This window comes from Lineus longissimus, chromosome 1 (genome assembly GCF_910592395.1).
Source record: "Lineus longissimus chromosome 1, tnLinLong1.2, whole genome shotgun sequence".
NCBI lineage: Eukaryota > Metazoa > Nemertea > Pilidiophora > Heteronemertea > Lineidae > Lineus > Lineus longissimus.
Window position 1 is genome coordinate 12,399,792 of NC_088308.1, and position 13,774 is coordinate 12,413,565.

At 40.3% G+C, this 13,774-nt stretch overlaps 1 protein-coding gene across 2 annotated transcripts in view; it reads left to right on the forward strand.

The window, feature by feature from the left end:
• Positions 1-13,774, forward strand: part of LOC135488372 (uncharacterized) — a 149,449-nt gene that overhangs the window by 105,649 nt on the left and 30,026 nt on the right. For both annotated transcript variants that reach the window (XM_064772972.1, XM_064772964.1), the window contains 3 exons: positions 1,356-1,431; positions 6,355-6,453; positions 8,038-8,125. In XM_064772972.1, the coding sequence (XP_064629042.1) occupies positions 1,356-1,431; positions 6,355-6,453; positions 8,038-8,125 (263 nt within the window). The remainder of the gene's footprint in view (positions 1-1,355; positions 1,432-6,354; positions 6,454-8,037; positions 8,126-13,774) is intronic.

Genomic DNA, 13,774 nt, shown 5'->3' on the forward strand with positions numbered 1-13,774 from the left:
TTCTGAGTTCATTTCGCCGGCGTCGGTATTTCCTCCGACTAGAGTCAGTGTTTCTATGCTTAGGGGCCGTCTCCAAATTGATTTCGTTTCAAACGCGAAACGGGCAAAAAGCGTTTATTCTAAAACGAAATTCAAACGAAAATCATCCGTTTATCTGCCGTTTATCAGCCGTTTGAAAAGCGTTTGAAAACAAATGCACACCCCAGACGAAAATTTCGAAACGCTCCCAAACGAATACGCCCGATCAGAACGCTTGCCAAACGATTTCCAAACGATCGCACTAAACGGATCTCAAACGCACGTCAAACAATTGTCAAACGCACTTCGTTTCAAACGAAACGATTGTCGAACGCACTTCGTTTCAAAGGAACTTGAAACGTACTTCGTTTCAAACGAAATGTGCACGAAATGCACATGCGATGCTTTTGTTTCATTCTTTCATTGATTATCTTGAAAGACGGACGTGTATTTCGCCCATTCATATTTTAGAATCGAAGCAGAAAAAATCACTGTTCGTTTTGCACAGGTCGCCATTTTCATGATTTTTACGATAACTCCACCCGTTTGGAATTCGTTTGAACACAAGCGGCAGGAATTTTTCTTTTTCACAGAAACTATTTGAAAGAAAACGAAAAGCGTTTGGAACGCGTTAGCTGACAAATGGCGCAATGCGGTTTTTGACAAAACGAAAACGAAACGCTTTTCTAAACGTTCTTCAAACGAATTTCAAACGCTCTTCAAACGAAGTTCGTTTAGGGTGAAACGAAATTGCGTTCGCTTTCAAACGCTTTATATGAAACGGGAAATAAACGGTAGGGCCAGCGTTTGACAATCGTTTTACAAACGTTTCAAGATCGTTTGGGTGCGTTTTTATTGTTCACATTCAAACGAATTTCAAACGATCTTAGATACGTTTCAAACGCGTTTGAAACGAAATCAATTTGGAGACAGCCCCTAATAGCACTGCGGCGGGCAGCGTTCACTTTCGATGACATGCGCCTCACTTCGCGGTCAATCCATGGTGGATAGCTTTTGTCACGTATTTTTTTTAGCAGTGTCCGTCATTCATCGTTGTCATCTGTATCCTGTTTCAAAATCAGTGGCACGTTTCTTAACCGCAAGGATAATGAACTCGAAAGGACCCCCTAGATCAGGTGACCTCTGACACTGAATTTCGGTCCGATCTGATTCTTGACTTGGCCACCAGGGGGTCCAGAAGTTGAAACCAAAAAAGTGTGATATCTCTCTTATGTGTGGCTTGTTTTTGATAACATTTTTATCCCCATACGGTGAGCACAATGGCCATTTTTTTCTTCAAATTTTAAAAATCAGAAAATAATTTGTTGCAATTTCAGTGAGTTCACCTTCTTTGTCCCGTTGTCTCAAGCCCAAGAAATTGTGATACCATCTACACAAGGGCAGCACATTCGAGTAAGTAGGCCAATTTTTGACTGGTACTGTAGCGGATGTCTTGACCTATCTCTATTCATATTACAGGTGAGATTTTGTCGCCTTTGATTTGCAAAAAAGTAGCTGAGACTCGTTTCTTGCATGCATTGCTTTTGCAATTGCCCAGTGCAGGGTTCTTCACTAACTTTAATGGTCTGGGAGGTTGCCTGACCATATTTTTTTATTGCCTCTAAAGACATGAAAAATGCTTTAAAAGTTCATAAAAGTCGACAAATGTAACTAAAAAAAAATTTGAAGGAAAATGTAAATTTTTTTACCCCGGGCGCGTGCAAAAGATTTCGTCAAAATCTCGTAGAGCCACCAGACCATTCACAGACCCTCAGGACAACCCTGCAGTGGTCATACTTGAGGGATAAATTGGCAAATTTGGCCAGTGGTTGTGGTCTTGGTACCAAGGTAGGCCATCCTGAGATACAGGTTTTTGATACTCCTACCTCGTATACAAAACCCTGAGAAAAACCAGTACACTCCAATGGGATGGCTGTTCTGTTTACTTTACACATCTTGTATAGTTTATGTTCAAATTTGTGGCATAATACAATAAACACGTTCCTAACGTTTTGGTTCTTCAATCTACATATGTACAGTCTAGCTCATATTAATAGCAACACCTACTTCATGCGATATTTCGCCAACCAATGGACCAAATTCAATGCGGGCTTTTAGAATATTGTCAGAAATTTTGTTTTCTAATCATACATTATAGCAGGAATGTGATTGCATAAGAGTTTCATTATGTAATCGGCCATTTAAAAAATCTTTGCAAAAAAATTTTTTATTTCGAACTTTTTTTGAAGTCTTTTTCTTTTGAATGATAAAACACAAAGTTCTAAGAATCTTGGTCTTGAGTTCATTCAAATCGATCAATCAGAACTTCAGATATGGCAATTTTAAGAGAGCGCACTTAGATCAAGAGAGTAGGCGTGAATTGTGAGCTCTGTTATATTTTAGGGAGATTTTATTCAAAAAAAGTTCGAAATTAACAAAAGCTTTTTGTAGGGGTTTTTTAAAATGACCGATTACATAATGAATGAAATGGCCAGGGCCATTGTGCTCACCTCTTGTGAAGGGAAGATGGATGAAGCATTAGCATGGTTTTAAATGTAAGAAAGAAATGAAGTAATGTTTTACAATGAAATTACATGAGAGATAAAATAATGCGTAAGTTGAATTTAATTGAGGTGACTACAGGTATGACAAAGCAGAGTAGTCCACTATTAACATTTTGGGCCCTGCTGGCCAAACTGAGAATCAGAAAAAGACTGCAGTTTAGTCTAAGAGTATAGGGGTACATTCGTACCAAGTTAGGGATCTGTAGCTAAAGCAGTGACAAAACGTGCCGTCATTGTAAAATGGCGGTGCCATAGGGTAACTTTGACCTCTGTGACCTTGAGAAGTAGGTCAAATCAAAAACCCACATTTATGAAATGTATCCTTGCTAGGAGTACCTACCATAAAAATGTTATGAAAATCAGACCACTATTAAACGAGCAATCAAACATTTTAACTTTGGACATTAAATTTGGCCCCCGGGTGGCCAAACTAAGAATTTTTCAAGATGCTCGCCTGGCACCCATATTGGCTATCACATTTGATAAAAAATCAAGGATTTAGTAGAGAGTACATAGATATACATCCAGATCAAATTTGGTTGCAATCCGATCATTAGTTTCGGAGTAATAGTACTGTGTTTATTTTTCAAGATGGCTGCCTGGCGGCCATATTTGATGTCCGAACGGCCGAAATTTTAGGGGTGGAATAGAGAATCCCCAGATACATGTCCACACTGGTTTAAAACCTTCTAGCTAAAATAGATAGGAAACATGCTACTGTTCAGTGAATCAGCAAACTTTGACCTCTGTGACCTTGAAAAGGAGGTCAAATCAAAAACCCGGAGGATATATGATGCACCTTTGCTAGAAAATCCTCCCATATTTTTTTCAAAATTTCCCGACTACAATTAAGGGAGATATTGCATATTTTCACTTTTAACGTTTGGCCCCCTGGTGGCCAAACCATGAAACAAATCGGACCGAAACTTAGTCTCCAAAGTGTCATTACATAAGGGAACATGTGTACCAAGTTTCAACTCAATAGCTCTAACAGTTACGAAACGTGCCCTGCTAACGGACAACGGACGACGACGACGACGACGACGACGACGGACGCCACGGTATGGGATAAGCTCACCTCTGCTAAGAGGTGAGCTAAAAACCTGTGTCATTACATATCCCTCATAATGGATTATTAGAAAACAAAATTTCTAACAAGTTATGCTAAAAACCGCATTGGATCTCATGCATTACTGTGGGAGATATCGTTCGAAGTAGGTGTTGGTATTAATATGAGCAAGACTGTACATTGATTTTATGCTGTTAAACATTCTGTTGAGGTGTTTTTCGTATTAATTACGAAATGAAACAAATCTGCGGTGGGAGATGTGGAACTCAGCAAAGAGCCTTCGATAACTCGAGCTAAAAAGCGGATTTTGCACGGCTTGCAATTCAGCCTGTTTACTTTTTTCGAGGCGGTAAAAATGTACCTACTTAATTCCTGTTCAAAAGTCTGGTGCAGATCAATTACTCTAAGGATGATTGGACAATAGGCTTCCACTCAGAAACTCGCATTTGACTTGATGATGGTTATTCTTAGATCGCTTTGATAATGATTTTGGCGCAGGAAGGGCATTGTGCATGTTGCTCGTGCGAAATTCGCTTTTAATACAGAGCGTCATACAGAGCGACGCTCTGATTGGGTGCTTTTTGGCTCACCGGTACGGTGAGTCTATACGACACCGCAGTGTCTGTCGTCCGTCGTCGTCGTCCGTCGTATCCTATTTCAAAAACAGTGGCACGTTTCCTAACCACTAGGGCTATGGACTCAAAACTTTGTGTGTATGACCCCCTAGGTCAGAAGACCTTTGACACTGAATTTCGGTCCGGTCTGTTTCTTGACTTGGCCACTAGGGGTCCAAAACTGAAATCATAAATAGTGTGATATCTCACTTATTAGTGACTTGTTTTTGATGAAATTCTTATGGTAGGTACTCCTAGCAAGGATATATCACATATCATACGTGTTTTTGATTTGACCTAGTTTTCAAGGTCACAGAGGTCAAATGGTGTAAATTTGCCGTTTGAGTGTAACTGTGGCATGACTCTTAACCAGTAAAGCTATGAACTTGAAATTTGGTACACATGATTCCCTACATCATATAACCTCTGACACTGAATTTTAAAAATTTACTTGTACTTGTCAAGGTCACAGAGGTCAAATGGCATAAATTGGCCATTTGAGCGTAACTGTGGCACTTTTGTTAACCCCTAAGGCTATGAACTTGAGACTTTGTACAAAGGACCCCCTAGGTCAGGTGACCTCTGACCCTGAATTTCAGTCTGTTCTGCTTCTCGACTTGGCCACCAGGGGGCCAAAAGTGAAAACCTAGAAAGTGTGATATTTCGCTTATTAGTGATTCGTTTTCAATAACATTTTTATGGTAGATTCTCCTAGCAAGAATACATCATATATCTTATGAGTTTTTGATTTGACCTGCTTTTCAAGGTCACAGAGGTCAAATGGCGTAAATTGGTCGTTTGAGTGTAACTACGGCACGTTTCATAACCAATAAAGCTATGAACTTGAAATTTTGTACACATGACTCCCTACGTGTAACCTTGGAAACCGAATTTCGATCTGATCTGGTACTCAACTTGGCCAGCAGGAGGCCAAAACTAAAGTAGGTAAAAAGTGCAATATCTCGTTTATTAGTGACTTGTTTTCGATAATATTTTCATGATAGGTACTCAAAGCAAGCATATACTGTATGGGTTTTCATTCGACCTGCTTTTCAAGGTCACAAAGGTCAAATGGCTTCAATTGGTCTTTGGGCTTTAACTATGGCTTGTTTCTTAACTGCAGCGACTATTGATCCCACATTTGGTACACATGCACCCTGTATAGTCAGGTTATCTCAGCGCTAAAAGTTCAGTTCAATTTGATTCACCACTTGGCCACTGGGTTTTAAAAAACGAGATTATACTTATAGCCTAAATACTTTCCACAAATGGGATATCTTGGGTACATGATACATCTAACCACCACAGCGTTCTTACCAGGCTGGTTTTTCTGGGTGGCACAGCCCTGTTATAACACAGAGGGCCGTACATCGCCCATTTATAAAATACGGCGCCCCATTAAAAAAACCACCGCCCTCTGAAAAAAACTTTAAATAACTCTTGTCAATATGCACTGCTTGATCAAAACCTCAAAGCTGCCGCCTCGAGTGATTTACAAGCGTTGCCATGTCAATAATTTCTCGAGTGATTGACAAGCGTAACCATGGCAATAATTTCTGCGGCACGAATCAGCCATTCTTCAGCACAGTGGTCTCTTGACTGGAGGGTAGAGTCTAGGTTGTGTAATGATAGCTGGCACCTGTTCGCTGGCTCATTGTGCATTTGTGAATACTTTGTTCGGGCGGGCTGCCCTATTGGGTCAGGTTGGGCCAGATCTGATATCCGAGATGGCCACCTGCAGGCTGCCATTGCAGTGATCTCCTGCTATAGACCACAAAGTCATATCAGTGCAGTGGCATAATTTACAGGCTGCAATCTTAAGTGATAAAAATGAACCACGCGTTGCTATACAACTAGAATAAGCAACCATGAATTACCTTTTGATTTGCCATGCTCATGCATGATTAGTCTTGGAGTACGTGACGGGCGTATATTGCTGCCACTTTGCGATACACTTGTTCCACCTACCCATTGGCCAGAAAAATCAGAGACGGTCATCTATTTCTAGTAGAAATCCACCTGATTCTTATAAAAGCTGGCTCTTTATATTGTTCATGATTCTTATGCCTAGTTTTGTATTCTTTTTCAGTCTTGGCACTGTTTAGAGGTACAAATTAGTATTGCAGGCATGGGGAAGAATTCTCTCACACTCCCGATCCGCTGCCTTTATCCCAAGGACAATGAGGAGGTAAGTAGCTTCAAACTTGTGGGGGATGTACACATTTGTACACATTTGTACTAAGAGACCAAGCCTCTTGAAAGGATTATAAATGACATGTGTGATCATCACAAGGAAAATTCTACTTGGCAACTCTTTTTCAATAACTACTGACCGCCTCCACATCTGAAAAAAGAGTTCTTCGTTAACTCGTGTGAATCAGTTTGAATATTTTGTTCCCGTAGATTCCCGAATAGCAGATTTTGGGGCAGTAAGTTTAGCAGTTAGGAAAAATAAATTCCAGTTGAACAATGTTATACTGAAAGTAGTTTAAGTTGATTGAACTTCAAATAAATTCATTTTCACTCAAAAAAAGATCAATTCAACTGAACTTTGTTTAATGTAACTGTAAATGAATTAGAAAATGAAACTTATGTCAGTTGAACTGAAAAAGGGCAACTTTGACAGCATCGCAGCGCCTAAGCTATTATATCAGCCTCATGCCTCTGTATGTCAGCCTTCAAACCTACTATGATGCAAGCCTAATTCTTTGATATCCAACAAGGTTTTTTGCTCACCTGTCAGGTGAGCTTATTCCATACCGTGGCGCCGTCGTCTGTCGTTTACGTCGTTGTCCGTCATTAACTTTTGACAAAAGAGTGGCACGTATCTTAACCACTTGACCTAGAAAGTTCATACTTGGTGTGTGGGTACCCCCATAGGCAAGACCTTCTTTCAAAGGGAAAACTAGCGCAATTTGACTGCTTGTCTGCCATATTGGTGTCGCTCTTTGAAAACCTGTTTTTGGCTATATCTTATGAACAGTGCTAGCTAGAATCATGACATTTACTGTGGGTGCATCTCATAAGGGTGCTTGAAATATAACCTGGGTTTTTGATTTGACCTACTTTTCAAGGTGACAGAGGTCAAAGTTCGCTATCAGCATCGCCGTTGGGCAATAGCAGCACGTTTCGTAACTGCTGGTGTTACTGACTTGAATTCTTGTACATACATGTATGTACCCCTAGGTCAAATGACCTCAGAGACTAAATTTCGATGTGATTTGAATTTTGATTCATGGAATGGCCACCAGGGGCCATAACCCGAAACACAAAGAGTGCTATTTCTCCTGAACTAAAGGCTGGATCATTTCCAAATATCTATCATAGGTACATCTGGTAAGCATACATGACATAAAACCCGGGTTTTTGATTTGATGTCCTTTTCAAGGTCACAGTGGTCAACTTTGAAAATTTCAACAAACATGGCACATTTTCTTACTCTGTGACCTAGATCATTCTAAACTTGTACAAAGATGCCTCTAGGCAAGTCCTACCCAATCGACCAATTACAGTCCGGATTTGATTACAAATGTGGCAACAAGGGGGCAAAGTTTTGAAAATCATCAATGAAGGCAAAAGCGCCCATCATGTCAGACTCCATCTTTGCCTACCTTAACCATTATACCATATGAAGAACTATTGCAGGATTGTCTCCCTGGCATTTTTAATAACCAGTTCTTCAGGTTCTGCCTTCCATGTTGACAGGTGAGCACAATGGCCCTGGCCGTTTCATTTCTGTAGATATTTAGTGATTTTTGTCTTTTATTTGCAGTGGTCAAGTTGGCAGCCTCCAGAATGGACATATAGGTCAAAACTCATTAAGACTCCACATGTGTGTTCTGTACCAGAAAGTGTACTTGGTATGTAAAACATTTCAAGGAATATCGCAGGCCGACCCAAAAGACTATATTTCATGTTCAAAAAAGTTCACTTAAAAGTAGAAATTGAAGTCCTGATGAATGGCTCAGACTTAGGAGGAGCATGTACCTCATCTCCTTGATGGGATGCTAGTCATTAGAGGCTGATTTAGTCAAGTATGTTATCCTTATGAATATGAGTCTACATATAAGACTGGTTTAAGCCCTCATACAGAGTTTCTGGCTGCATTGTTTTCATTGCTGTCAGTCTATATGTGCATCTGCATGACATGTTCATCTATTTTATATCAATATCAACAGAACGTGTAGTTTAATATCTCCTAAAAGGGGGATGGTGTCACTGGCGATATCTGTCTGCAAGGTTGCCATAGATAATTGGTTTTCTGGAGAACGGCTCCAAGCATTTATTCAAATAATCGTGTCTGTCAAGGGGGGGGGGGTTAGGGGAACATTCCTTTTGAAAATTGGCAGAATTCAAAATTCAATATGGGCGCCTTCCTCAAAAGCAGCTTCCTTAAATTTCCAGGAGAATAATTCATTTATGTCCTTGTGGTGACTAGTGTAGGAAAAATGTTCCTTTTTAGCTCACCTGGGTGAGCTAATGTCATCGTGTCTTATCCGTCGTCCATCGTCTGTCTGTCATCGGTCCATCGTCCGTCAACAATGATGGCACGTTTGCTCACTGTTTTGTTTAGAATGAAATGGTCCAGGGACCATGTGCTCACCTCGGGTAATGTAATGCATGTCATTTGCAGTGAATATGGGGAGAACAGTTTCTGGCTCGTTTCACCAGTTTTGATTCCATTGAATAATATCATTCTTCTTGGCTCAATCAATGGCACCAAAGAAAATTACCGGCACCATCTAAGTAAAGCATTTTGTTTATAAAGTTGTCTGAATTTCAGGGTTATTGAAGAGTGTACATGTCACATGGAAATTGGTTGACATCTGCTCAACAGTTTAGGAGTAATAGGACTTTGTTGAATTTTCAAGATGGTGGCCTGGTGTCCATATTTGTCATGGGATTTATAAATACATGATCACATGAAGTTTGGTTGCGATCCGATCATTAGTTTTGGGGTTATAGGACTTTGTTTAATTTTCAATAGGTAGATTGATTTGACTGAAAATCAGGGATGTTTTAGAGAGTATATAGATACAATCACAAGAATTTGGTTGCAATCTGACTCTTCGTTTAATTTTCAAGATGGTTGCCTGGTGGCCATATTTGGAGTCTGTGCGAGACAAATTTTCGGGGTAGGATAGAGGGTCCCTAGATGCATGTCCTCACAAGTTTAGAACCTTCTAGCTCAAATAGAAACGAAACGTGCCACCTATCGGTGATTTAGTGAACTTTGACCTCTGTGACCTTGAAAAGTAGGTCAAATCCAAAACCCGGCTGATATGTCATTTAACCTTGTTAGATTCACCCACCATAAAAATTTCGTCACTCTACGTACAACCATTGGCTTCAAAAAGTCAAAAAAACTATTTCCATGATGGCTGCCTGGAGACCAGAAAGTAGGTCATATCGCGAAAAAGAAAAATAGATGTGGGCATATTGCCCAAAGCTACCATCACACCAAGTTTTAGCCATCTAGCCCTAGCAGTGGCGAAACGTGCTCCGCTAACGGACGACGACGACTGACGTCACGTTATCGTATATGCTCCCCAGAGGTGAGCTAAAAATGAAACTTGGGGTGTGGATGTCTTATGACAAAATGACTTTACACCCACAAAATCATCCCCATTTGACCTACTTTCTGGGTTCCAGGTAGCCATCTTTGAAAACCTTATTTTGTTGATATCTCATGAAAGCTGAAAGCTAGAATCATAAAATTTTTATTGTCAATACTTCTGATGATACTACATAACATAATGTACGGGTTTTTGATTTGACCGACGTTTGAAGGCTAAACTCTAAAATTTCAGCAAAGGTGGCGTGTTTCGTCATTAATTGTCCTAGACTCTTCAAATTTGATATGTAGACACCTATTGGGCATCTGTACATATTAATAAAAACTCAGGTCAATGTGACCTACTTTTCAGGTGTAAGTAGGTCAGGTCATAAAACTCCATGTTGGTCATATATCAAGCAACCTTCACTGTGTGATCTTCAAATGTGCATCATTGATTGATAGGATCAAGCTAAAGAAAGTGTTTATAACATTTTGATCTTGACCTAGTTTCCAAGGTCAGAAAGTTGAAACTCTAAAATTACACTGAATGTGGTACGTTTCACTACCATTTGTCAAAGATTCTTCAGATTTTTTTTATGGAGAGACTTATTGGGCATCAGAACAAGTTAACCCAATTTCATGCCGATCTACTGTCGTTGTGCATATATCCATCCTCACCGCCGATAACTCTACCCTGATCGGCAGTCAGAAGGGCTGTGAATTTATCAGTAGTCTCCCTGCATTCCCTTCCTTTCCCGCGCGTCCATGTCGCGACAACACTAACATTACACTCACTCGTGGTTGTCGCACAGGACACGCACTCAAAGCCATCATAATTGAAGACCAGGTGTTCAATGAGTAACAGTTCCAGGGATGCTGACCTGACCCAACTGCACAGTGCATGTTGTATAGAAGAAGGGTAACCTGATCTGGAGGTTAATTCAGGCCCATCATTCAACTACTTTGTGTCGAGCAATTTGATTGGCCACTTGTTTATAATGGTGCTTCCAACAGATTACCTGGCGGGAGTTATCGGCGGTGAAAGGAGGAGACTTTAGGACTGATATTCACCGCCGATAAGTCGGCATGCCCAATTTAAGTCAATTGTGACCTAATATTGACCTAGTTATCAAGTTCAAAGAGGTCTAACCCTAAAAGTGTCATTGATAGTGCCATATTTTGTCACAGTAAAAAGTCAATTTAACCTCCATGTCTCATTTCATCTACCACTAAATCATTCCCAGGTGAGCGCAATGTCCCATGACATTTCATATAACATATAGGCTTAATTGGAATTTCAATATGCTACGTCTAAATCATGTTTTCTGCAATATCCAGGAGAACCGCTTATGCCATCAAAATTTGCGTCAATCATAGTGGTGTGTAGTCAAGTGTGCCTTTCGAGAATCAGTGGAAGTCAAATTCAATATGGCCACCAGGTCCTCTTTCTCGGACTTGGTTTTGATAATTTTCAGGAAAGCGGCTTTGCTTATCGATTCAATTGTTCCGTCATGGAGTTGTGTAGGGAAACATTCAATATTGCTCTCCAGTCTCTTTGTTGACTCTAACTTTGTTTCATACAACAGCCACTCCCCACTAACCCAACTTCACTGCAATAAATAGATTCAAACCACAACAGCCTCCCTGATCTAGAACCAGTACAAAAAAGCTCTGGAGCCTTACACATTGCCAACATTTTGAATTCTTATGATTAGCTTATCGGTACAGGCTGACCTAATGAGCTTTGACCTAATTTCAAGGTTGGTCTGTTGACAAATGACGTGATCACTCTTGAGACTGCTTGAAGTTTTCTTTTCATATGTGGTATTGCATATCTGTAGAAGCTGTTTATTATCGAAAATCAGCCTGATGCGATTCACAATTTGACCATAAGGGGGCTTTTGATAAAAACCCACACATTTTGATTGCTCTTGTACAGCTCAGTGGAATGTGATGTCCAATCTAACTTAAGTGCAAACAAATCCAGCAGATCTTCTTCAACGTGCATCTGCAAAATGCATTCTATATCCACAAAACCCACCATCCAGCATATCACTCACCTCAACTTAGTCTTTGGCCAAGGAGTATCGGGTGCAGCTAAGAACTGAGGTTTTTTAGCTCTGCTGACAAAGTCAGCGAAGCTGGTAATATTACTAAGGGAATGGTGTCCGTCCTTCCATCCTTCCATGTCAATTTTGGGCATTTTGTAACCGTAAGACCTTAAGGCACTTTGTTGACGCTGCTAAATTAGGAGTAGCCCAAGGGGAACTCAGAAACCAAAAATCAGCGCGATCCGACCTACATTCGGCGAATGAGGTCATCGGGAAGTTTAAACTTCTTTCCTTTATACCTCGGGCCACAGAGGAAATATTGTTTTCAAATCTGGCCGAATATTTTTTAATAATTTTTCATTTTGCCTTGTAATGGAATTAGTTTAGTTTTCACCGCCAGTTGGCGCTACAGGCACATTTGACAGATTTTTTGACGATTCAAAAGCCCGGGTTATGACGTATAGTTGCGCAGTTGTATTCTGCGCATTGAATTGGCCAGGGAACCAGGCTATATTTCAGCATACCCACTGTGACCAGTGTAAAGATAGAAGATTGATTTTGCAACAAGTAACCAATTTTCTGCTAAAAAGTAGTCAAGTAGGCGATATTATCACTAGTTCCTTTCAGTGGGTAGTCATAAGGTCTTAAGGGAATACTTTCAGAAATTAGTTCTTGAAAATTTGGCCACAATTCTGTGAAAACGATATCGGAAGTGCACGCTCTGTTCGCGATGTATTTTGAAGTGGAGAATTCCCACAGTATGTGCAGTGAATCGGCATGATTCTGTTTGCATATTAGTTTTTAGTACTACGATTCTTACATGAGTAAAAAGTAGACGTTTTAAGCAACACAATAATGTTACTCCCATAAAAATTGATTGCAAATTGACGGAGCTACGGCATTCTGTTCGGCAATTGTCTGATAAAAAACATTGGATGCTAATGCATGCCAAATGGCACACTTTAAAAAGCGCTCATTGGACAACGTAGGGAATCACCAGAAATGACGTCATCGCTGGTCTAAATCTTCTATATAATAATATTAGAAGGGGGACGAATAAAGTCACACTTAGAGGCATTGGATGGCCTTGAAATTTTGCATGAATGGTGGTGACACCTTACCCTGATGCAACGTCTTGGTTTTATTCAAAAATTTACTTCAGCGGAGCAGAAATGAGAGATTTTTAATCGGACACTGTCAATTCTCCTTACCACTCACAGAAGCCAAGTATGCAGGGTCTTAATCAATTACCTGCACTCCCTGTGGGGTGAATAACATTACTTTTGAACAGCTGGCTGTAGGGGGATGATTGGAACAGCCGGTATACCTGCTGACCTGCTGAACCCAGATAAATGTTATTTTCAATCCACGATTGCAGGTCACCTGATTTTCAAGATTTCGCGGGAAATTGTAAACAAATGCATGTGTGCAGTTCAAATGTAAACAAAAATGTATTTTTGGTACTTTTGGTTGCTGGACTTGGGTTTTCCCGCAGTTAGGAGCTGGGGTCAAATTGGTGGTCTATTGTTTATGGGTGCTGTTTTAGTCAGAGGTAGCCCTTGATTATGAAGGGATTTTCAAATATGAAAACGACCCTTTGTATTGTAAATTCCAATCACCTGCAGGACAGCCTACAGGTCAATTTCTCTCAATAACATTAATTTTGTTGACTCCTGTAATCTCTACCTTGACCTCTGTTAAATCAGGATACCTCTCAATTACAGACAGCATTTTGTATCCTTGTGCTGTACAACCCAGCCTGGACATACCACAGTTGTCCATGGAGAAGTCTCATCCTCTCTGACACTTCTTTTCTGTAAAGCTACCGATACAACATACTGAACTAGGGATATCTTCCGTTGCCTCCTGTAATATTTACATACCATGGCTGATTAGTTCAA